We start from the raw sequence: 26,216 nt of genomic DNA on the forward strand, positions 1-26,216 counted from the left end.
TCTATTCATATCTTTTCTTCTAGGCAGCTGCCAATTGATGCTGCACGTTTGCGTTGAGTGGAATATACCAGCAGGCCTGAGCTCTAAAATGTTGTTTCAGTCATATTTCAATATTTAGCTTACACACAGGTCTGTATAAGGCCTGGTTTTTCACAACCTTGTATGCCAAGAGAGCTAAACAGTGTTATTTGCTTGCGGTCAGAAAATGCAAATTGCAGCTGCAGAAGGGTTTGCCACCTTGTGTGGGATTTCCTACACTGCAGATGCCCGCACCTGAGCCAGCAACCTGGGCTCCCTCCAGCACTGACCGAGAGAAGGGGACCCCCGACCACGGAGATACCGATCTCCCTGGTATCGCTGCGTTGGGATGGGATGAATCACCCCGTGCTGTGCTGGCTGGGGTGCAGCCTGGTCCCCTTCCAGGAGAGGCTCCCCTGGGCTGCTGGGGAGAAAGAAGGCTGAGCTGCAAAGGGGAACTTGCAAGGGGAGATTTGGAGAGGTGCCTTCATACCCCGCTGCTCCCACCCTGGAGACCCAGTCAGGAGGCAGGTCAGGATATGTCCCATTTTCCATGAGACATCAGTAAAGCTGAGGAAACAGGCACCTGTAGGAAATTCGAGGAAAACCCTGCAGAGATGTGAAGTTACTGTTGCAGGGATGTGCTGACCTTCCAACCCAAGCTGGACATGACTGGGAACCACGGAAGGGTTTCCATCCCGTACCTCAGGGTCAAGGCAGGAGCAGGAGAGCAGCGACGTTGAGGGGTCCCAGCAGACAGGAGCAGTACGGCAGTTTGGGGGAGTGTGGGCCAGCAACGACAGCTCGGAGACAAGCCGTGTTAGCAAAATCCTTATCCTCTCCACCACCTCCCAGCATGATGCTTGTGACCCTGGAGAAGACCGTAAGGCAAGTAAACTAATGTTTATTCTTCTTATATTTTTGTATTTTTCTGCTCTAGTAATAGAGGACTGGGAAATATATCCACCTGCCCCAACAAGGACGTCAAATCTTGTTTGCAGTGGTAGGTAAAGGTGCATAAGACATTTTGAATAGCCACTAGCTAGATCAAAAATAGTCCTAGGACACTAAAACCATTGCTGTATTCAGGTTGATTTCAGGACATCTCAGCCACAAGAAATGCATCAGAAATGTAAAAACAAAGCACAAGCCAACAAGTAATTATTATGATTTTATATTTTCAGAATTTAGGTCTGAAAAATCAGGGGTGTTTTGTTTTTTTTTTAAACAAAATGTATGACTTCTCATTTTGAACATGGACAGTTTCCATTTTAAAATGGACCTGTAAGGAAGAAGGCTGTGAAACCGAAAGGCTCAAATAATCCTCCACATGAGGCAAACCATTTCACTGCTGGCTGAACGGAGCATCACAAGGAAATGTTTCAACAACAGAAAAGATGACCTAGTCTAATCTAAACTGACTGCCGTCCAAAACCAATAATTGCCATAATTCCTAGTGGGAATTCCTTGTTGTCATTGCCATGTAAATGGTAGAAATACTCACTACCATCAACCTAACCCGGATACCTCGGTGGGAGATGGACAGCCCTGGACACGAGGACTTCCACCTTGGCTAGTGCTGGAAGAAGAGCTGCAGAGGGAAGGTCTCCGATGGAGGATGTGGACAAGCTAATGAGAGCGCTTTGCCAGAGCAAGGGCCCCGGTGCCATGAGCTTGTGGAGGGCAAACAACCTCTTCTTACCAAGGGAAGGAGACACAAAACCTCCTTGTAATGGGTTCAGTCAATCTCCACGGCTTTTACTCCCTCTAAGGGGAAAAGGAATTACCTGCCGGCGGGCTTACAGGGAAGGCACTGCTGCAAATTTCCAATGTATTGGATGAAACTCCACCAAAGGGAAGGGCAAGAGCAGCCTTCCCTCCTCCTCGGACCCTGGACCTCCAATTTTGGGGGTCTCAGGTCGGTCACAACAGAATAGCAGCACCCGTTGCTTTCCTGCCTCATTAGAGCTGTGGGTTTCCACTTCTCACCAGTCTAAAGCTTGGTAGAAGATGTGGGAGGCCTTTGGGATCTGAGGGACAACCTTGCCACCTTGCCAACCCAACAATGATTGCACGATGGCTTGGGATTGCAAGAGCTCTTGGCTGTGTTCTCCTTGTAGAGATCTCCAAGTAGATCTCGGACCCCAGCCTAGATTGGGGGACCCGGTGATCTCTGTCCCTAAAAACAGGGTCAACAGAGGTCTAGGAGAACTTGCTCCTGCAGGTCTTGTAGGCACTACCACCGGTTATGTGATTAAACAGCAGCACCGAGTTTGCAAAGCTGTCAATCCCATACCTTTCATCAGCACTTAATTCACAAAAAAAAAACAAAACCAAAAAACAAAAACAAGCCATACCAGCCCTTAAAAGCCTTGGAGCTGCATTTCTCATGGCTGCAATAATACTTACTTACAATATGGACTCTAGCTGCTTTTTATGTAACTGCTGCTCTTAATCAGCTCAGTATTAGCATCTCTAACCTGCTCTTGCTTGATTTATTTTATTTTATTTCTAAAACAAACATAGATTTACAATCTCACTGATTTCCCAGCTTTCATGCCACTCCACTGAGGCGCTTTAAACATCTCATTTATCTCCCATACGTTGGGAAATTACAACCCCCTCCTCTCCAAAACAAACAAGCAAGCAAAAAAACCTCCAGCTAAAATCTACACAGTTGGAAAGTGTTGATTTAAACAATAACCCTGAAACAAGATAGGGAGCGACTAGAACATGAAAACAGACTGGTTTTTTTTTCCTTGCACGGATTGAGCTCTGAGGTTGTTTGCACCAAATGTTGACTTGTTCCAAGGCAGCATCTATTTATGTTGTGAAACTGGAAGGAAGCAGCGTGAAATACATTTTTCAGTCGTTTGAGAAAGACTGCGCTGTTGCATTTGTTCTAGCACACGTTTCCCTCTCCTTCCCGTCCTGCCCACTTCATCTGTACTTGTGCGAAGGGGGCTGGAAGCAGTGGGAATAATTTGAAGTATCGGGCTTTCCGAATGAGGTTTGGGTGGGAAGCACACATTAACAATTTTTCTGATCTGCATCATTTATGAAAAAAATTCTTCCCTAATCAGACAGATGATTTAAGGGTTATGCTTGTCCCTGGTTGATGTGTTTGCTGAATACAAAGGACCGTACTTAAGAAGAATAGCTACCCATTTTACACTAGCGAAAGCAACGCTGGGCATCAACATCCTGGTCCGTTTTGCTGACTGCATAATTCATTGAATGCAAATATTAGCGGGGGTTTTAAAATTTTTTGTTGTTTTAGACTTCCCTTACATCTTTTCCTCATCTATCTCCTGCCTAATGCAATCACAGATTCTTTATGCTATAGTATGTGAAACTAATGGGAAACTTTCTCTTCCCAATGACTAATTTGTTATATATAAACAAGCAACGCACATTTTTCCATAAATAAAACGGACTATATTCCCTTCCTTATAACTATCTTCAACCTTATTTTTTTTCACTCTGTAACGATGTTTTTATTTACCCACAGAAAGCCATGTAAAAATACCGCTGGAAGAACACGATACTACAAGATGCATCACCTCCCGATTAGCAGTTGAATTTTTAATTCAAGACAACATCCAGACGCTGAAGCAGTTCACTGTACTTTAACGAGCAAACCCAGCAATTTAACAAAACATAAAGCGGGCAAAACACGAAAGTCTCCTATGTATTGATGGGGGGGGGAGGAATAGTTATAAATCTAAACCCTCCATTCCAGACCACATCCCCGAATGTAAATAAGCACACAAGCATGTTGCTACATATTTTTACAGAAATAATTACAAACAGCCTTATCAGCGGCGGCGAATTCGGCAACGCACACATCATTTATCCGTTGTGCCCTCTGCTGGATAGAGCACACAAGGCAAGCAATATTATTTCCAATTAATTTTTGGCATCATCACTTGGCATCTGCTTTAGGAATGCAAAGCGTGAAATTTGTAGTAGCAGGTTTAATATTTGATCCAGCCAAAAATATTTTTGCTACAAGGACTTACCTTTGGTAGTGTTTTCCTCCCCGCTCCCCCCTCCTCTGCTCCGTGTTGTTTCGTTGCCACCGAGCCTTGTTTATGGTCCAAATGAAAAAATCTGCCACCGAACACCATACGTGGCAGGAATAATTTCATGCTGTGCAAAATTTGTTTCATTTCACATCCTGTAAGAATAATTACTTAGCATAATGCCACTTAAGCTGCATTTCTAGCTGCAAACATTAAGGAAATAGTAAAAAGCTAGATCCCAGTTGGGAGAAAAAAGGGTATTTAGGGGTCACTGGGGTTTCTTAAAACCAGTCGCTTTTAACACCAGGGACAACAAGAAGAATAAAAATGTTACAAATTATGTCACTGAATTTAAAAATGCAATAAACCCCAATATTTCCAATGATATTTGAGGTCACCCATGTGCTGGGGCACACGGATAGGACACTGCCTCCAGAAATACAGGACAAAACACCCAGCCCATATTGCCCACGTTTCTCATGTTTCCCATGTTTTTTGTAACTACGTTTACTTGAAGGTGACAATTACCCAAATAGTCCTAAATAAAATAGCAACTGAAGAAGCTGGATCCTCCTCACGTCATGTCGTTGGCTCTAATTTTTACGTGATGGAAAATAGGACTCAGTAGGTTTGGAGGAGAGTAGAGGCGATGGATGAGCAGGGTGTATTGACCAAATATCAGCGTAAGTTGTGCAAAAAATACCTTCGCACTTCGGGGCAGTGTGATACACTGCGCCAAAGGAGGCTCCGACCTCCCTCCTGGGCCCCACAAGAGAGAAAAATCCTCTTTCATATATAGTCTGAATTAGTCACAGTTCGCTCTTACCTCCTAGAAAACCAAACTGCAGTCTTCAATCAAATGCAAGACTGGCACGGTCTAATTGAATTAGTTCAATTAAGTTTAAAGATCAAAATTATGATTGTGGATTTTTTAAAGAATACGGTTTTCTTGATGCCAAACCACAGTTTGCAATCCAGTATCAAATTCTTACTTTTTCTTTCCCAAGTGTTGGCAAGAAATAAGCACTTACAGAGAACTTCTCTTGAGAAGTACCTTATCCCCCTCGTTTTTTAACCAGCAATGACAACGCTCGTGTACACCAAGTATCCAGGCTGACCTTCATCTTCCTCGAGGCCATTGTGTCTCTTCCTCGCTCACCAGCAAAACCCACTTTTGCTGTAGTTTGACCAACAAGGATTTACTGATAAAATTCACTGATAACCAGTATGTTTGTGTTGGGTTTGTTCAACCTGACAAAAGGCAAAATCTCAGATTTGTTGGAAGCAGGCTGTGAAGGATCACTGGATGGATGGAGGCTGTCAATCACAGCGCACCATCTCCAACCAGCCCTCCACCGGCACAAATTCCCCCAGCTCCACTCATCTGAAAAAAGTTATTCCAATTTATACTCATTCCTTGCTTTCATTCTGGTTTGAACAAGCCTTTATTGAAATGTCAAGTGTGAATATAAGAGGAGTGTCAAGAGGCAGCAAGGGAGAAATAATAAATTTTAGGAAAAAAATAGCAACGGTTTGGGCACACAAGTCCTTATTTTGGCCTGAAACAGGCAGCAGATCCTCCCGGGGGAGGCTTTATGAGCAGCAGAGTTTTTCAGGTGCCATTTTTTAACGTGGTTTCACTGCTAAATCAAAGGCCATGACAAAAAATGCCCCTAAATCCATCCAAAACCATGCTCCCCTTATGTTTTTTTTCCCCAAAGCTCAGCAAGCTGCTGCTGTATCTGACCGGCAGCGGTGTTACAACTCTAAAACACCCAAGAGTGCTCAAACGCTCCCGTAGAAGGGACAACGCGTGGAGGACGCAATGCCACCAGCGCCCTCCATCCTCGCTGCGTGGTCCTTCGTGGCCACGGAGCCAGGCAGCGTCTCGCAGCCGCCTGGCAGCGGCAACGCTGCAAACGCTCGCTCCGTCTTCGTCGGGCAGATCCAAACCAAGCAGCCTTTCGGAGGGTACTGAAAATGACGTCTTCATTCCCTACCACGAGCAGTGCTGGAGCTTTAGCTGCCTGTTTGCTCACGTAGCGCCAGGCCAAGCTCCCCAGAAAGGTGGCTCCGGCTCCGGCATGGGTGGGCTTCGCCAGGGTACACACATTGGCACCCCAGGGGAAGATGCCATCCTTAATGTGGGCACCTTGTTTCACGAGCCCCCCAAATGCAGAGGCTGGGGAACACATCAATAGGATTTGGCGCTCTAAAATCCCCAGCTCGATGTCCTCCAGGCTGAGGTGGCCCACAATGTTGTCACTTATGTACTCACAAACTGGCAAAAGTTTCATTCTTTATTTAAAACACGCAGTGGCGGACATGGGGAGAGAGAGCAAAAGGTATGTTCAAATTAATGCAGCGTTTACCAAAATCAACATTAAAAAACAATTCACATGAGAACATCCAAGTGCCTCCACGCTGAAATATTTCATGTCTATAAATCCCATCACCAAAGCCAGGGATGACTCGAGGGCAGCCAGAATCATCCCATAAACCTCAGCACCGCTCCGCTCAACCTTCGAGCAGTTGCAAACTGTCAAGAACGATGGTGACACCTTACAAATCATCTCCCAGGCTGCTTGCAGGAAGCCTGGCCCATGAGCAGGGTTTGGTCATGCGCGTGTACACATGTAAGACACGTGGATTTCAACTGCGTTTCAGGATGGATCACCCCGCGTGGCGTCTGGCTCCATGACTCTCTTTTACAGAGCAAATATAAGTTACCAACAGCCTCATGAAGGACAAGTCCAACAATTTAGCAGTTGCCTTTTTTTTAATTTTTTTTATTTTTTTTAAACACCGCATTGAATCCCAATGGGATTTTGGGGTTTTGTTTTAATGGCGAGGCAAGAATTTGCAGATCCTCCCCGTGGGGAAGTTACTTTCAAGTCAGTGAAAGTTCTTGGCCCGTGATGAAAAGTCTTTGCCAATTAGCGCTCAACAACTTCAATTCATCCCTCCTGGTTCAAGATGAGTAGGAACCTAATAAGGCTGCGATAAAAGGGCAAAAGGCACCGAGTACCCAAAGGGGATTAATGGGCTCTTCCATTTATTTGTCTTCCTAACAGCTGAACTGTTACAAGTATTGACGGTCTTCAAACGACCCGGGCGCCGGGGTCTCCAATGGCCATCTCCAGCTCCCCGGCCCCGAGGGGCGAGGGCTTCCCCCTGGGCGATGCCAAAACCAACAAAGCCCCGGGGATCAGGTAATGAAACTTCAGCTTTTTCCCCCTCCCCTCTTTGAGATTTATTTACTGGCAGCTGACAAGGGGCAAATTCAGCTGGAATTGTGTAGTCAAGGCCCTGTCAAGCCTTCAGAGGCACCCTTATGTCGAATCACCTTCCTGACTGGCATGTCGCTGAAAAGCCCTCGGCGCTGGTCCTTAACAGCTCCCGACAGCACAAAGGACACTCCAGACAGATGCCTACATGGCATCCTGCAGCATTTTAAAAGAGAATTAGTGGTTTTAATTATGGTCGTCGTATGAAAGGAAACCATGCAAGCTCGGCAGGAGACCTTTGATCAAACCCTTTTGCTAGCACAATGCCGCGGAACTGTGACTATTCCTAGCAAGGGGCCTTTTCTCGCTGAATGACTCACCAGTGATCTTTGAATGCAGACAAGTTCCTCGCCCTCCCTCTTCATTAGCGAGCATTTCTATACAGGCCCTATATAGTGCGCGGAGTCTCGGAGCTATACAATGCGGGGGAAAAAAGAATCCCTACAGATTCTGGCCTCTACTTAGGAAGTGCTAAAGGACTCTGAGTGACTTTATTCATTAAAACAGGTTGCTATTAATTAACTGTCATAATAAAATAAAGAACTATTATTTGCATTTCTTAGTGCGCTCCCTTTAGTAATATGTATAAAAGATGCTTGTAACAAAAATGAATTTATAAGGGAGAAAAAACCCTCAGAAGTCTTTTTTTCCTCCCTCCCCCCCTTTTGTTTTTTAAGGTCTAGGCAGCGGGACCCTGACTAATTATTAGGACCAGTTTTGCAAGAGAACAAATAGAGGTAAAACACAAATATGAAAGTAATTAGGAAAATGCAAAATCCTGTTTACTTGGCAACCAATTCATGCAACTGAGACTAACGAAGAGCAAATCAGCTTTGCTTGTTTGATAAACTTAAGGGTGCCACCTAAGAGGAGCTGATAAAAATGAAACTTCTGCCAGCGTCCCTCAGCACTACCTTTTAGCGAACATCCACGCAACTGCTTCGCTTACAAGCAAATCTCATTTGAACAGATTCAGGGGGAGGAATTCTGTATCTTCTGTCTCCGTTAAATATTTTCACCTTCGCGATAGGCCATTGGCGGTATCTTGGAGCTGAACACCCAGCAACGGACACCCGTATCGCACGTGCACCCGATTTATACGGACACGGCGCGCGTGAACGGCACGGTTGCAACCAGCTCTGCTTTGCTCCCTAAAAAAGCCTCACGCTTCCACTGCTCTTCGCACCTGGGAAGGCTTTTGCCAGTGGGAAAGTTCTCCTTGGTCGTTTGCATCACTGCTTATTACAATATATGACGATACGTTACTCGACGCGGGCTGCCGGCTGGGATACCTTTGTCCAGCCCCTCTTTTCTCCCGAGTAGATAGTGGAATCCACAAAAGCTTCCAATTATTTCAAGACTACGCAGATAAGGAGGGGCATCTAATCAAGATAAAGAAAACCCTCAGCTCAGTATATTTGCTTGAATGGATTTTCAATAATGCAGGTAACAAAAGCATTCAAAAATTGGATTCCTAATGCTTTTCTGCTAGGCTGAAGGACTGATTTTTGAGAAGGGAGAAGAAAGGCAGCCCTGAGAAAGCTGCACGGAGGAATGTATGATATCCCCCCGCTCTGTACAAACACTTCGGGGACTGAGAAGAAGGAAGAGATTTAAGTGAGGCACGGTCGACCTGAAATATAGTCAATTACAACACAAAGAGTTAAAATGACACCCCTGACCCGCTCTTCTTCCTTCTCTCCCCTGTTTTGTGGCTTTGCAGCCCAGAAGCCGTAGTTTTCTTTCTTTTTATTGCTCATTTCTCATCTGCTGTTTGTAGAGGAATCGTAACAGGGGGAATTGCTATGGAAATCATACTATGCAAATAAATCAGAATGAGAGGGAGAAAAATAAAGGATGCTGTTTTGCAACCAGAGTTAGAGATTCCTAGACGGCAGCTTGATTTTTATACAGGCAGCATTCAATGAAAGTCCATCTGGGAAAATCAGCACTTGGAGAGAACAACAAAAGTAGTCGACTTTTAAAAGGACCCATTAGGATTAGCAGCCACGCGAGCCTAAATCTGCACCTACACGCACCTCAAACTACAGACCAACAGAGCATCCACATGCAACACCCCTCGCTCCTGCAGACATCCTGATCTGCTCCTCCAAGCCTCTGGGAAGCTTGATAGCATGGTCTTTACAGAAGTACTTCTTTCTTCTCTGGAAATTTTACTAGTCCAAATGAAATCCTGGCCTGGCAGCAATTTGTCTCCTATAAAACACTGGGCTGGAGATCTCACAGAACAAAGTAGGAAAGTTTAGATGAACATAACTTCCCAGTAACAATACCCGAGTTTTGGGTCTGTTTTAAGCATTTGAAGTACATGTTAATTGACAACATTTTGAAAACCATGCTATTTTATGTCTTTTTTTTGAAAACAAGTAGCTGAGCTCTTGTCAACCAAGTTGCTTGGCTTTTGAGGTAGCTTGAAAAGCAGGATGGATTCACACGCTATTCTTTTGGTTAAAGCTCCTGACATCTCTAAAATTACAGTTCTGGCATCCCCAGGACCCGCGAGATCGTGGCAGAGTAGACGAGCGTTACGGGCTCGCACAGAAGGAGCCCACAGCACGTCATGAGCCACGGGGAGAGCAATGTCCCAGGGGAGCTGCTCTCGTGTCCCCGGGGCGGGATCTCAGCACCGCGGTCCCTCTACCCCAGGTGGAGGCAGCGCAGGAGATGCCACGCTGCTGCCTACGGTCACGGTGCTCTGCAAGGGAAAATACACAAGGTGCTTGCTCGCTATTGGAAAACTAGAGCAATAAAGTCTATCCCAACATAAAATCCCAGTGTAATGAAAGTAACCATCCCTGCAAAGCAAGGGAGGCAGAAAGAGCTGGGTTGGTCTCTGCCCACCATCCCGTGCCAGGGGAACATCGTGTCTGCAGCACCACTGGGCCATGCAGGCACAGCCAGGGGACAGAGCACATCCGAAACAGGGAACGATCGCGCTCCCGCCAAGGGCGCCGTCCCACGTGCTTGTCCTGATGGAAACCTACCTAACCACGCTGCCCTGTGACCGCAAAAACACACAGACACAGCACAGCTAAAGAAAAATCTCTGTAGAAAACTTCTTGGCTCAGTAACAGAAGAAACATTTCAAGGCTAAATACGTTTTTTGCATCTATAAAGGATGCTGCATTCATAACCAAAATTAAAAGATCTTCACGGTACTACAGATCCACAGGTTTCCTTTAAAAGACAATTCTCCTTCTTGAAACCCAGCATTTTATTTAGTGATGAGCTTTTTTCCCCACACAAACAATACAAACAGTTCATTTGCCAACAACAATCAAAGACCAAACAACAGTACGTTCCTGCGGAGGCAATCACGCTTGAGTTCTTCTCCACTGCCATTTCTGTCGTCTTTTAAAACCGTTCTCACTTTGTCAAGGGCTCATTCAGGTTTTAAGTCCTGACTTCAAAATTTCAGCACTCCAGCAGGCGGGTGGAGGACCGGGCGCTACCCGGCTCGCCGCCTCAGGTCTTCTTTCATTTTCCTCAGCCCCTGCAGCTCTTTCTTCAGGTGCTTCACAGCCTGCAGAATACCCTGCCGCTGGGGATCGTCCTCCGCTTTCTCGGTGTACAGGAGGAAATGTTTCACAGTTTTGGAGAGCAACGCTTCGGGATCCACATCCGCCCGATGGAGACGCAACATCCTCTCGCAGGCAATGGCGTAGTTTTTGTGCCAGTTCACCGGGTGATTTGGATGAGAGTTGACAATTTCTTTGTACGACTGTTAAAGGGACAAAAAAAAAAGGGGGGGGGGAAGGGGGACAAATTAATTGAATGAAGGGGACCAAGAGCTCTTAACAGTCCTTCAAAACTGCCTGTAAAGGAACAGATGCTATTTAGACATCCAAGTCCAGAGTCGGAGCATTTCTGTACCTCACTCCCTGTTTGCCATGCGATGTGCAACAGCGTGAATCAGAAATCCAAGGGGGGCTGAAATGTTTCCCTTCCTACAGCAGCTGTTTGTTGAGAAACGTTACAGATGATCGTGATAACCCCACCGCACATTATGCGCTTCCCCAAGAGAGGTGTTACACCAGGCCAGGGGAAAAAAGAGATTTAGCTGCTGCGCCTGGGAAGACATTTACTCAGTATTTCAGGAGATCAGGACATCTTCCACAGGACTTAAGCAGTCTGTTGACTTGAGTGGGAATATTCATAAGCTCAACAGCAGGCACGCACCCAAGAACTTTGCAGAACAGCAAAAATCACAGCAAAACGGGCAAGAGTTGAAAGGAAACTATTTGTTGACTCTTTGCTGGGGTGTGAAACACTCCTCCTCTCTGCTGACACACACTGATCGTTTTGTGCATCCGTTGGCATCTCGGGCAGTCCAGTATTTCCAGAGATACCTACACCAGCTTACGGGTGTTATTCTTTGGTGTGAAATGCAGCAGAATTAATTTGCAGTGAGAAGACTGTCGGATTTTACACTTGCTGGCTCAGATGCACGACTGTGTAATGACAGAGGGGACAAGTGCATAGAGGGGACTTCAGGACAAGCCATCTCTTGGCATGGGCTTGGAGCACAGACAACGTAATTATAGCAAAAGCAGGGTGTCGACTGGTTAGCTTTTGGCATCCTCCGTGACCGAGGGGGCAAGTAGGGATGGATAAATCCCTGAACAAATCTCTCTGAATCTGCTATGCTCCCGGTTTGGATGAACAAGGGAGAATGCAGATTACAGGACCTATATGGAAACACTATATTTCTATGGAGTCCAGAAATTTAAAAAAAAAAAGGGGAAAAAAAAGGAAAAAAAAGGATGGAGCCTGCAGGGAGCGTTCATAACTAAAACATATGACTTACGGTGTACGCAAATGTGTAAAGTTGTGACTTCATTTCTGCAGTCACGCTGGCAGTTTCTGCAAGGTCAAATATAAAGAAAGCTGTTTTCATCCTAGGAAAACAAGAAAAACTTCTATATAACAACTGCTTAACATAACCAGCTCACATCACATGGTTATACATGTCTTCAACATGTCCACGTACGGGACAGTACACCAGCATCTCTATTTAAGTCCTCAGTGATACAAATTTCTCTCCATGATGTATTTTCTCACCCTATGTCCCAACCACCCTCCGCTCCTTCGAGATACTTTGAGCAGAACCGTTCAGTGAACGAAACGACTGCTTTCCCGAAGGATTTGCCGGAGGCCATGCACGCTTCACCTCATTCTGCCAACCTTTTCCTTCTACAGCTTGGCTCATTTAGATCCAATAAGGCCATGCACCATCAAGCTGCCCTCTTTGGTGTGTATTTCCACGCCAGTGAGTTGGCATTGCCCACCGGCTGTTGGAAGGGAGCAAAGGAGCATCACCTGGCTTGCCACATCTCCTCGTTGGCGACAGCTTCCCAGGAAGAGGGCTTGAAACTAAATGGGAATGAGAATAAAATTCAGCCATCAGATCCATGCCACCGTGTTTCACCCACCACGCAAATCAATCCTTCTAACTCAAGCAGAGACCTCCCAGGCAGAAGAAAACCCGTCATGAAGCCTACGGCTCTGACAGCAGGGAATTCAGCTGATCCTCAGTCATTCATAAAACTTTATTCCTCTCTCTCCATAGAAGGAGCCTCCGGTATATCAGGTGTTTCACAGCATCCTAGCTATCCTCAAAGTGAGAGATGCTTTTTACCATCCATCACGGTTCAGTCTATGACATTTAAAGCTTTGGATGTCCCAAGTCCTCAATGGTTTTTGGCTCCTGATCAAGTTTTAAGATCGGAATTGGACCTGGTATTTGACTAGAAACGTCCTCTCTAATTTTAATACTAATAAAAATACCACATGCGGATTTATTATATATTCCAAACCACAAACTATTACGATTACGGCTCATGTTTAATTTCTCTAACACTGCAATGGATGTGGTCATGCTGCTGGCAGAAGAATGATGACCAGGAAGGAGCAGAGTCCTGCCTCTGCCTCGTACCTGCCGTAGTCTTCAGTCCAGTTATACAGATTTCTTGTAAGATGAATCCACTCTCCTGGGTCAAAGACAACATCGGAAGGAACCAACTTTTCACACGTACCCCACGGCCAGAGCAAATAGCTCCTTCTCCAGGTTGAGTCCCCTTCATGAAGACCTATGCAGACGAACACTTCCTTGCTGCCGAAAAAAACCCAGAGAGAGCAATCGTGAAGCCATGCCAGAGACCGTGGGTCACCCCGCGTGCTTCAGCAAACCCCACGCCCCACGCCAGGGGACAGGTCTTAAGCAGCACAACATCTTCTGCGGCACGGATACCTGTCCAGACCATTTCGCATCGGAAGGGGCAATGTCTCTGGGTCAGTCTGCAGAACAGCTCTCCCACTACAAGCGAATACCCTATCTGGCATTGCACATCTTGTGCAGCCAGCACAGGAGACAGATCCTCTCCCCTGTGTTGGACTTCACAAACGTGCCGGAAGCTGTAGGAGAAGCCCCTTTCTTCCCGACGGCACCTGGCAATGCTCTTCTGCCTACCCACGCTCGCAAGGCTCACCCTGGCTAGCCTAAATGCAGATGCTATTCTTATTCATGTGAGTATATAATCCTTTCTCCACTCTTACTAAGCTATTTTTATACGATGATTATTCCCGGAATACATTCATTCTATGCTAATCAGTTGGCCACAACGTTCACGAAGGAGAAGTAGCAGCAATTTCCTCTCCAACCGTTGTCGTTTTGAGTACACGGGAACATTCCTTTTTTTGTGATGAATTGTATCAACAACAACAATAATCAGTAAATACTCTGTGCCGATCACCTTACTTTTCCTTCCTAAAAACCAAACCAACCTCAAACCAACAAGCAACATTATATCCAGATGGAGTTACTTCTGCATAGATATTTGCTTTAATTGCAAAAATAATCTCACCACCGGGGAGGAAGTCAGTGGAGAAAATTGGTCTTTTGGATGCAGTACCAAGCTGTTCCATAAACAATTTCAAGAAAAAAAGGTTGAAGATTTTAGGAAAGCTGTTACATATGAAAGAAATACTTACTGTTTATTTACTTGGAGGAAACGATGGAGATTAAAAGCAAGTGTCCCATCGGGTAATACTCCTTCCACAGGATTCCACCGGTTCCCAGGAAAATAAACGCCAGGTAAATGCTTTGCCAGCTTGGGTAAATACCATTCATAAGTCATCATCTATCACCAAAAATATAAGCAAAATTAAAACAAGAAACAAAGTTTTCATTCATTTTACATCCAGAAGCTGCAGAGAATGGTTTCTGCAGGAGGAATGACTCTATTTGCTCGGCAAGGTCACCTCCCATTTCAGCAATTGCCTGGGACCACACCGTCAGACCAGGTCACCAGTGGTTTCTGATCAGAGGCACGCGGTCCTCCCTGTCGAGGGGGCAAAGGAAACACAAAATAACTACTGCTGGTAAGAGACACAACAAGGTTTTGGTTTGGTTAAATATAAGGCGTTGGGTTTTGGGTTTCTCAGCAAGTCACAAACCCTTGCTGCAAAGCCAAGCACAAGGACTGATGTGGCAGTGGAAGTGTCGGTGTCCCCTTCTGTAAAGGGGATTTTTCTTCTCCCATTTCTCAGGAAAAAAGGAAGGAGTGCAACCACCACCCAGGGACACGCAGCACCTCCGTTTTAATGTAAAAAAACCAGAGGCAGAAACCTGCAAAACCACCCTTGGGTTGGGTTGGGTCAAGATAACACAGGGGATGCAGGGAATGAGCCTCAGCATGGTAAAGTCCTTGGGAGAAACCCCAAAGCCGCATTGCCCACGGGGCAACTGCTGTCCTGCTGCCCTCCAGGCTGCTCCCAGACGCCTTCTGCTGCCCCAACATCTGTATTTCGGGGCAACCGCAGAAAACAGCAGGGACAAAGCTTCCTCAGCAAGGCAAACATCAGCCCTGTGCCCCATCTGGATCTCTGCCGCGATGAACAACCTGGGCTTCCCCTTCTCTCTACCCGCTATTGCCTCCCTGTTGGCTTTTTGGGCTTGAATGGGGCTTGCACATCATGCTCCATCCCAGAGCCACCCGCAACCCTTTAAAAAAAAAATATCAATTTTATTTCTGCATCGTGAGTTTTATTTGAACAAAGAGACCCCCTCGAGAAGAGAAAGGAACAACTAAACTTTTGCATCCTATTTTTAAATCTGCCTGTTGCCTCTTTTAATATTACTTTCTGAACCTACCTCCTGGTCCACTAAGGTGATATCTGGCCTCATCCCTTCGCAATAATGAACATAACGAAGAGCATTCCCGGGTAAGTCTCCTCTTAGCAAGATCACTGCACCCGTTGGCATAGAGGACAGCAGATTCCTTGCAAACTTATCAACAACATAGTTGTTGCTCTGATCACAAGCCCTTAAGAGAACAGATAAAGAACAGTATCTGAAAAACGGGTATTTGCATGGCTTTGCATATCTTCAGAACAATTTTATGCAATACGCATCGACAGGTGAAGTCCTTCACCCTGGTCAGATCTTGCTGAAAAGCATCATCTCCATTTACAGAGAAACCAAGATACAGAAATGAAGCATTTAGACTACAGTCCCCCAGAAACCAGCACCAGAGACAGGAGCCACTACAGTTTTGCAAAAATACACACTCATTGCATGCCTTCACCTTAATTCTGATTTTTTCTTGAGCTAAACCTAAAGACTTACTAGTTGGAGCTCTAAGTGCCAGTACAACAATGATTCTGTAAAGCATTTGAAATCTTCCCCAACCTTTTAATGCTTTCAATTACGCACTAAAAAGCCAATTTTTTGTAGCATCAGGCAGAAGTAGATTTACATTACCTGAGATTAGATCCTTTTTGTTACACAATCGTGTGTTGCACGTCCAGGTATGGACGCAAGAAGAGGACACTCCATGACATGGCTCAGGACATGAGCTATGACTGGCTCACCTACGGCCCAGCCTTTGGGAAAAGATGTGTGCGAAGGAAGGATCCCCGAGTATGAAGTTCTGCATGTTCTACACTTCACCAGTTGGTCAACCTCTACCTGAGCATCCCTACTACGACGCTGATTCCTACCCAAGCCGCTGTAGAGTCTTTAGTGTGGTTATGGGAGAAGGAAGCCCTACACTACAGATGTAACTCTTTGAAAAGGAAAAAAAATAAGAAAAACCACAAGCACAAGGTTTCCTGAAGCAAAGCAAGGGAAGGAGGTGACTGTTCAGGTCAAATGAATTCTGCAAACCTTCTTAGGAAATAAAGCACAGATTTATGAGTTCCTTTCATTAGAAGTTTACGTATCTACACAAAAAAACACGACACCCCCATTTACAGCCTGCAGTTGGTGCTTGGTGATTTTTAGGGAGATCAAACAAGGGAGTCCCGCAGGCTGTGGCCACACAACCTTAGGTGAGACGTGAGAAGTGCCTTTCCCACTTCAAGACAAGGACAGAAACCCCAGGAGCAGGGATGGGTTGTTTACAGCAGCACCCCAACCGCACGGCACCCCGCAGCCCTGCGAGTCCGCAGCAAGACACGTGCCCGGGGGATTTGTTACCTGTAATTTGCCCAAACTTGAGAAGCGACAAGAGCGAGAGCAGAATGGCACTCCAGCCACAGCGGGAGCGCGGCCAGCCCCAGCCCCGCCAGCACAGCCACCGCCGCGTTGCTCTGCAGCCAGAATCGCTCCACCTAGGAAACAAGATCCCAGAGACCCTACTTCTGTTTCCCCGGCTATGAGGAAACAGAATAAGTAGCTGTATTTTAGGCAGCTTCAAGACAACCGGCTGCTCCTGGTTAGGTGGTTTTAGGGCTTCCAGAAGTTAACTACCCAGAGCAATTTTTGGAGTGCAACTTACCACGCCCAGAAACAGAGGTTTTGTAATATCCAAATTTGCTCTCCAAGCGAAGAAAAGTGAATAAACACAGAACATTCCAGCAAAGACCCAGATTACGGGTGATTTCTGCTGCTTTGCCCTATAAAAAAAAAAACGTAGCACTCTAGTTGCATGATGAAAAAGGAGACAAAAGTTATATGAGCACAAAACCAACTATCTCTCTGCATACCTAAATGCTTTTAATACAAGGAGCTGACGACCAATAAAAGGAGCTAATGAGTCTTTCTTTACCTTTGCAATTTATAAAGCTTATGTTTTCAAAGCACAAAACCATCAGGATTTCAGGATTTTTAAGGATTTCAAGATTTTTAAGTCAGCCGCCGACAAAGTCATAGGGTTACCAGGAGCAGGGATATTTTGCTCTTAATTAATACATGATCACAGCCAGTTACTGAAATTTTTGCACCGGGAAGCAGAATAGCTCCCCATGGCACAAGGCAAAAAAAGCTGCCCGTGCAGCCAGTCAGGGAATTCACGTCGGAGCAGATATTCTCCTCCAACTTACGGCAGTGCTGTGCTCACACAGGCCATGAGCGCCAGGGCGAGGACGGGAAGGGAGAGCTCCGACTTCATCTGCGCCAGCTGAAACCTGCGGAGAAATTAGTGCGTCATCCCCAAATCGCCGCCTGCACTCAATTAAAGTGTCAAGAGAAGCAGGGAATAAGCACAACGTAACATATTCCCATTCCGGTGTGATTAAGTCTACCAGAAATGGGAACAAGCTCGGTTTACATGCCAGGATTTTGAATGAAAAATCACTGGGGAGGGGGATCCAGCATTTTTCCTTCAACGGGGAAGACAGACGGACAGGCATGCTGTTCCTGTGCGGGACGCACAGGGCCCCAGCTCTGGACCAAGCCGAGGAAAGGCAGGACAGGAGCCACCTTGGCTAAAACAACAGCGGCAGCAACAGGTTTCTCTCCACTAAAAGGCGCAGTCGAGATTTTACTCACACCAGCATCTCTCTCATACTGGATCCTGTCTCGGACTTGGCCTAGATTAGAAAGAAAGAAAACCCATGAGAAACCCACACGCTGACTGCCGTATCACTGGGGCAAGGAAAAGTCTTTTCATTTTCGGGTTGCAGAGCCCTGAGCGCACAGGGCTCCTCAAAACCCCCTCGGGTGGTACCCCAAAGGGGTCACAGGGAACAGGAATTGCTTCAACAACAACAAGACAGCAAACTCTACTCAAGCCTTCATTGCAATATTTACTTTCAGGTTCTTGTTTTACATTACGCAACTGTGCAGTGTTTACCACCCGGATAAGCATTTTTCAAGGTGCTACCGACCCATCACCCCGTGACTCGAGCACATCGCACGGTTTAGCTACGACCTCTGCTCTATCTGCACGGTGCAATTATTTTCTGGGCCATCTCCCCACAGTCTGAGACAAGCACATGGGCCTCAATTCCTGCTTGCTTACCAGACTCGCCCCTGTCCCCTCTGCCCTGACGGAGACAGTGCTGTATGGATATCTGAAATTTTTTACTGCGGGGACTTGCAATCCACGGCACAAGTCTGGGAAACAAGACGTGCTCGGTGGAGGTGAGGAATTACCTTCACAGGTGCTTGTTGGGGAAGTGGTGGCTACCAGATAAAAGATAAGGTAAATGGATCCAGGAGGTCTGGAAGGAATATTTAATCTGAATTACAATGGAATAGTTAATTGCATTCAAGATTTAATTAAAAACCAAAAGTGTTAGAGGACGGAGAGCCAGCCCACAGCTCCTGATGCACCACTGCTACCTCTCTGCTTCTTGCAAAGCCCCACCTTGCTGGCAGCCGACGGCTTCTGGCCCCAGACACATCCCTCACAGGAGATGACATTTCTGATCCTTGGCTTATCGGTGGAAGCCTCTCCCGAGTCTTTTCTCTGTCTTTTTTGACCCTGCCCGCCCTTAAAAACAGAGCCGTGGGATGCAAGGGCTGTCTGTCCATCCAGGCAGGGCGCTGGCATTAGCCCAACTGGCGTCGGGACCAAACGCTTGGGTTTTGCTGCATTTATTGCTCCTGCTTCAGACAAGTTCGTCGTAAATGTGATTTGTGGTGTAGGATTACATACAGTCCATCCCTAAGCCTCCCGAACGTCAACTTGGATTCCTCACGTTTGATGGAGAAAGGAGGTAAGGGATTTGCATGCCTTGGTACTGCTCTGCCCAAAGGAGTCTCATTCTCAGGAGACAGCTGGGAATAGGACAACAGGGGAAATCTCAGAAGTCCTTCAGAGGGTGGATCTTATCTCTGTAGGAGTTTTGGAAAGATTAAATGGCAGAAGCAGGAATTAGCAAGTCTTTTGCCTCACATCCTACAGAAGAAGGCTGTAATGCAACGGTGACGGTGCTCGCTGCGTCACGCCAGCTGGATGCGGCTGCTGCACGCGCGGGGCTTAATTTATGAGGACGCGGGGCTTCAGGACCCCAAGGAGTGACACAGTATGTAAACCATCCTTTTTTCTTTTTTTCCCTGCCCGGTGGTGCGATTTTCCAGCCCTCTGCACTGAAATCTCTGCAGCAGGAAGGGCAGAAGGGGTGCTGGGCACTTGCTTTCCTTGGGTGGCCAGAGCCAAACATCTATGTCAGGGCTGGAGGAGAGAGATGCAAACCCTACGCCATACCTCCCTCCCTTGGCAAGAGCACAGACCAGTCAATAACTCAGATCAGAGGATTCTGAGACCCCCCCAAACCTACCATTCATTTCAATTCAGTATTAGTATTGAGTTATTCCTCAATATTAAGTTGGAGGAATTTCTTTTAAAGCTAAAGCAATGCGACCTCTTTAAATAGCTGAGTTTAAAATAAAAAAAAAGAAGAGAGAATTATTTGCCTTAAAACAAGAAAAACACAAAGTTGATGCCACCATCTCCCCGTAGCACAGCTTGCTCTTTGGGCATTTATAAATACGAGACACCTGTACAGCTCCCAGTAAATAATACGGCTCACCCTGTAAAGGCAAAGAGAATTATTTCTTTGCTTTCCCAGCCATGTGATCCGTTCCCAGAAAACCTGACAGATCAGAAGGTCAAAATCAGAAATAAATTTTTAAAAAAGGAAACATTTTCAGCTTCTTCCTCTGCAAGCCATTAACCGTCACAAATAGAAAGGTTCTGCTATTGCATAAGTTAAAAGAAAGTCCTTTAGAAAATGACCCTTATTTACCAGATTGAATGTCCCATATTCTTCCCTGAGAAAGTGGGTCAAAAATCCTTGAAAAGTCGTCTGGTCTCCCCATGTCCAACGGGCTCGATTGAGGTAGGACGAAGCCGGCAGATAGAGATAAGGCAGCAAACCAGCCAAGAAGCATAAACCCAACTTCAGCAAATGGCCTAGGGACAATTCCTGCACCAAAATATGTCATATTGCATAACAATGTTTATTTTAGTTTAATCACGCTGGAACTTCAAGAACAGATAAAGAAAAAAACATCAAATATATTTACACAGAGCTGATCTCTCAATTTATAGTAAGTCCCTACAAAATGCTATGTTAAACCTTACGATTTTGTGGATTACTAGGAAACTGCATCAAACTGATCTCCTTTGCATGGCAGGGTGAAATTTAAGTGAAGCAAATAATATTAGCTAGGACTCATGAGTATCATACTCATTGCATCTTTCACATTTAAATCATGGCATGACATGCATAGATGGCTGAAGCACTGCAAGGCTGAGATAACCCACTTTGCAGCGATTAAGAGTTGGCTGGTATTCCATCTGGCAAAAAAAAAAAAACCAACTACACTGCTCTGTACAACTACACACATCACCACCATCATCAGGAGTCAGTTTTGCCATTTACCTTATCGTGATTACGCTGGCTAAATTGGATAGGCCAACTTTTGGGGTGGGATTTTCAAGACTGCCTAAGGGGTCAGGAAGACGAGACTTTCAAAGGGACTTCTGTGCCTAACTCCTTTAAGTGCTTTGGAAAATCCCACCCTAGAATATTGCACGCTTGCTTTATCGTTAGTCACTGCCCTGTCAATCAAAGCACTTCTTCAGCAGTTGGGGTTATGGGGAAGTGGCACCATTCAGAGTGATGATCTACAGAGCAGAAAAAGTAGCTTGATAACAGTGGTGGCCAGAGTTCCTTCAGAAGAAAGCTGGCTCTTTTTTACTTAAAAAGACACCGTTTTCCATCACTTATCCTTCTTATTAGGTGTTTTTCAGCAGCAGGCTCTACTGGGCTGCCTAAAGTATTTCCCAGGAATATTATATTGGCACAGGATTGTCCTTGCTGGAAATCAGAGGTCTCTCTGGACCTCCCCAGTTAAAAAAAAACCAACTCTGTTTAAAGAACACAAATATATCGCGGAAGTGAGTCTTCACTGTGTTAAAGGAAATACACAGTCAGAAAGGGGTTTGCTGGAGACGCTGAACACATTTTGGATCAAGCATGTCTGAGTTGCATCTTCTCTCTTGCAGCCCGCATGCTTCACTCCAAGCTTAGTTACACCTTGTGCCATTACTTAGAACCACGCCTGATTTATCAGGTCGAGGGTGGAAAAATACAGGCAGGACTGGCCCAGCAGAAACCTGTCCCACTGTCGCCTTCACAGGAGCAAAAGCGTGTGTGGGGGAGTAGGTGGAGGCTTCTCAGGGCCATTTGCAAAGCGATCAGAGCATCTGCGTCGCTGAGATGTGCAGCCGTTTTCACGGCGAAGTAGAGTTTCTACAACACGTCTGCATCCAGCCTGATGCATTGACTCACAGGAGATCCCCTACAGAAGACTAGAGCATTGCAGGGCCCCTCAACGTCACCCGGGAGCCTCACCCAGACAGATGTGTATCACCTTCGTAAGCCAGGCATGCGCAAATATGTTTTCACCTTCTTACACAATGAGCAAGTTTAATAAAGAGGTGTAAAAGGAGGGACATCTTCACAATGGGATCTCTCTGGTAGGAGATGAAAGGGATATATTTGACCGGCTCAGAGGCTTGCTGTTTCGTAGAAGGTCAGCCTTCCTTTAGCCTCCTCCAGCTGGCACGAGCCGGGTGCTCTTCACCGAGAGCTGATCTCTTCTAGGACCCTCCAGTCCTGGCTGCATCAGAGCTGGAGGCCACCGAGCCTGGCACATCCCAAGGAGATGCTGAAGAGGACTTCCCCCTAGAGACAAGCCTCTGCACTCTTCTTGCCGTGCTGCTTGTTCCGGCTGCACCTTCAACTATCAACAGCAGTCGCAAGATGCTCTGCAACGGGTGGACATGACTTTTGTTTGGTCACCGGGGAATCAACATACAGAAACTCATCTCCAGACGAGTTGATGGCATGAGAAAGCCAGTGCCATCAGCCAGAAAAGCGGTGCCCAGACTGCACGTGCCTGTGACTTCTCACCGACAGATATTTATCTGCTTTCCTGTTTGGTAGGTCATTGAACATGCTCTTATTTCCTACACGCCGAGCAGTTTTTAGCTCCGAGTATCGGTCTCGTGGCTGCGTACGGGGTACTTGCAGGCAGCTGGGGCAGAGCGCTCCTGTGCCAGGAGACACGGGCGGGTCGCAGGTTGCTGGTCTGAGCAAAGCCCCGAAATCGTGATCGGCGGCTCTGGTGTCAGACCGATGGACTGTAACTTCAGTGGGTTATGACCGACTAGTTTAGACAGAGCATTGACTGTCCCTGTTTGTACATCAACATAAAAGTGGCACACGTGCTTGGAAAGAAGAATTACTCGCTGCCTTACAAAAACAGAGGTATGGGTCAGCAAAATACGTACCGTCTTTCTGAAAAGCCGGGAGAGAACCCAAGGCACGATACAAGCGATATAAAGCACTATCGTGTGCTGATTGCACAAACTGAGCCCGCAGCAAAAGGCACCAAGTTTAGAGATCTGAAAGGGAAAAAAAAACCCCACATTCACAATTACTCTTTACAGTTTGCAAAAACATCCAGAGACCAAAAGAGCTTCAGTGCAGCCCACAGCACACTTACAGGAGAAAGGCAAATACATCGGCGAGCACCGGTCAGTTGTAACACAGATAACAGGCTATTTTTGATTATTTACAGGGGGATTTCATTTGTTTAACAGAAAACATTATTTAAGAAGTGTCCAGCGCAACGGCTATGTCTCCATGTATTCAGAGATCATCTCTAGCACCATCGTGTCGTAACGACGCGACGGGGTCCAATTCCTGAACCTCTCCCGGACAGGGGAGACTGCCCAGCAGTTAACTCCGAATGATGCAAAGTTTTCAGCAGCTGTGCCCTAAAATAATGCCATTATGTACAGAGACCTCATTTTATATAACAGGAATGATTTTTTTTCCTCTTCTTCAGGCACAGAGGGCTAAAGTCAGGGCTACACAAACTTCCTAAGCAAAGGGAATTATCTGCGATATCCCTCATTAGTCTAAAAGCTCATTTTCAAGGACCTTTGAAAGAGTTTTCTGATAAAACGGGTAACGTATCCAGACTATGCAGCACGGCACAGGGTATTTCTGGTACTCATTGAGGATTATTCACAGGCTCGTTACTGGTACCACGGCCATCCCTGGCTGATGCTAAGGAAAGCCTCTCTCTGCCCCATGCTGCCACATGCTCTGCTCTGTCCCGACACCATCAGACCAGTGCCGAGTCCTCTTCGTTCAGTGGGGGAGGATGAGGCTACGAGAGCAACTCCATGTAGAAACCGTGGGTCAGTGCCAGGTACACCACTGGCCACACTGCTCCTCCTCTGAATTTGCCTCCTTCTCCACCATCGCTGCCCACTTGGTCCATGTTACAACCTGAAGCCAAGCCCCAGGGCAGCTCCTCTGTGGGCAAAAAGCCACCAGAGTCCCACAGACGTTGTTGGACAGGAGCTGACAACCCATCCTCACCTCCCCAGCCATCCCCAAGGAGGGCAGCACTTCCATCTATCGTAAGAGCTTCGCCCCTGCTTATTTCAGTCACCGGTGAGGATGGCGTGTGAGATGCAAACGCTTGCCTTGGGGTGGTGATGGGACCACCTGGTAATTTTTAATTGACTGCCCAGCATTCAACGCTGAACGCTGCCTTGCCATGGAAACACCTGCCATAACTTCTGAAAAATATTTGTGGGCTTCAGAGCTGCCCTGCGGGACTCAAAACAACCTCAGTAATTTTTCAAGTATATCGACGAACTCCAAGCACACCCCTGAAGAAGTTTGCACGACCATCTTATTTATGAAAAGCGCTGGGAGCTTGCTGTTGGCAGCCTGGCTTCTTCAAGGCATGGGATGCCAGACACCCAAAAAACATTGAAACAAGCTCCTTAACTGCTTCTGCAAATCTCATCTGAAAATCCCATTGGAAATTGGGCAGGTGAAACGTGGAAGCAGGTTGGAAAACGCCCAACTCCATCTTCGTGGAGTTCAGGTTGTAGGGATCTTGGGATGGTACTCATCAGAAAAGAAAAAAAAAAAAATCCCGTGGTGAAACAAGGTCTCTATGACCACTGATAAAACATGTTATTTGAGAACTTGCGAAGCTGAGTAAACTACCACTGCCGACTCCTGAAATTCTAGCCTAGCCTGACAAAAATCCTTTTATGCACACAATTTACAGGAGTCACAGCGGGCAAGTCTGTGAGAGGAGACGAGATCAGATGTTCAGGCAAATAGAAGTAGAAAGAACAAGACTGCTGAGTAAAAATATCATTTGGCTGCCTACTCGGTTTATAAAGTAGAGAATATAGCATGAAATTTGAAGTCTCTGTATTTCACAATGCCATTATTTTAGGGGCACATTTAATTTCAAAAGAACTGATTGAAAATTTGGTCGTTTCTGTTTTTCGGGAGAAACGTGGGTTTCTGACTGGCTGAAGTTTTCTATAAAATATATCTGTTTACCCCAAGGAAAAACATCAGTTCTGAAAACCAAAACCTGGAACACCCACAGCCTAGTTTGAGCCTTTGATGCAGAAAACCAAACTTTGCACTAGAACATTGAGATGAAAATGATTTTGCTGTTCCTGTTTCCACCCTGTGTGTATTAAACCAAGCCCAAACCCATCCAAGAGGTCCCAACTCAACCCTTAAGCAAAGCGGACAGGGTTTTGCAACGTTCGGCACTTTTGAACATCCAGGTAGGGCAGGGATCGACACCACCCAGCACAGGTGCTGAACCCAGTCCCAAAATTTGGCCGACTTTATTTAAACAAAACTAAATCAACACTAAACAAATAGGAAATTCAACAGGCGTGGGATAACTAATTGGAAAAAAAATAAAGAACTATTCGCTTTGCTTGAGATGTTTTACCTTTGATCTCTCCTTTGCAGTGGATGCCTCCTCAAAATGCGCGGTGAGAGCCATCAGCAGCCCCACAAACAGATTGTTTAAGCTAAAAACCTCCGCCGCAATGGACCACTGCCATGTTAGACGAGAAAATGAAAACACCCCCGCAGCAAGGATTCCTCCCGCATATGAGCCAGAAAGCCTGCAAACACAGATAACATGAAATCTTCTTTTCCAACAAAAAAGCCTACTTTATTGTCCTTCTTTTTTAGGGTTTTTTTTTTTCTAAACATACTGTAGCAGCAGAAATGATGACTGCCACCCAGCACCCTGCCAAAACATTATGTGGTTAATATCTTCCTAATAATTTCTTTGCACTGAATTGCAATTAGGAAGAGCAGGCGTTAGCCAGCCTGTCTATTTGCAAGCCACCCAACACCAAAGAGTCGGCTTCTTCTCGCAAGCGCCATGAAAACTTCCAGCGTTGAATTTGGTTCAGAAACCCCGATGAGCGATGGCCCAGCAGGTCATGGTACGCCGAGCCAGGGAGTCACGCCTCTAATGGGATACTCTCCGCTGGAGGAGATGCCAGCAAGGGTGCAGCCTTAAATTCATCAAGGCGCTCAATAAAGAGTGGATTAGAGCTTATTCATGATGGACAGCATTAGCAGAGCTTTCCTGGGGGGGGGTGTTTAGTGTCTCGGGGGTGGGTGAGGATTGTGGCGCCCATGGTCCCAGCAGGGAGAGGCACCCGCCGGGGTCAGGAGCGGGGGAAAACGGGGGTCAGCTCCAGCAAGGGGGAGAGAGCGGAGGAAGCAGGCGTAGCAACCGCCCATGGGATGGCTGTTAGACCGATAG

General features: G+C 46.2%; 1 protein-coding gene across 1 annotated transcript in view; it reads right to left on the reverse strand.

The window, feature by feature from the left end:
- Positions 1–10,556: 10,556 nt before the first annotated feature.
- Positions 10,557–26,216, reverse strand: part of TMEM260 (transmembrane protein 260) — a 99,022-nt gene continuing 83,362 nt past the window's right edge. The window contains exons 2-14 of the mRNA XM_009322934.1: positions 25,383–25,560; positions 22,882–22,995; positions 20,327–20,506; positions 18,123–18,163; positions 17,675–17,758; positions 17,131–17,248; positions 16,830–16,963; positions 15,504–15,675; positions 14,342–14,490; positions 13,287–13,463; positions 12,671–12,724; positions 12,159–12,249; positions 10,557–11,072 (exon numbers count right to left, since the gene is read on the reverse strand). Coding sequence (XP_009321209.1) covers positions 10,800–11,072; positions 12,159–12,249; positions 12,671–12,724; positions 13,287–13,463; positions 14,342–14,490; positions 15,504–15,675; positions 16,830–16,963; positions 17,131–17,248; positions 17,675–17,758; positions 18,123–18,163; positions 20,327–20,506; positions 22,882–22,995; positions 25,383–25,560 — 1,765 coding nt within the window. The 3' untranslated portion in view covers positions 10,557–10,799. The remainder of the gene's footprint in view (positions 11,073–12,158; positions 12,250–12,670; positions 12,725–13,286; positions 13,464–14,341; positions 14,491–15,503; positions 15,676–16,829; positions 16,964–17,130; positions 17,249–17,674; positions 17,759–18,122; positions 18,164–20,326; positions 20,507–22,881; positions 22,996–25,382; positions 25,561–26,216) is intronic.

Source organism: Pygoscelis adeliae, unplaced genomic scaffold, assembly GCF_000699105.1.
Source record: "Pygoscelis adeliae isolate BGI_AS28 unplaced genomic scaffold, ASM69910v1 Scaffold314, whole genome shotgun sequence".
Classification (NCBI taxonomy): Eukaryota; Metazoa; Chordata; class Aves; order Sphenisciformes; family Spheniscidae; genus Pygoscelis; species Pygoscelis adeliae.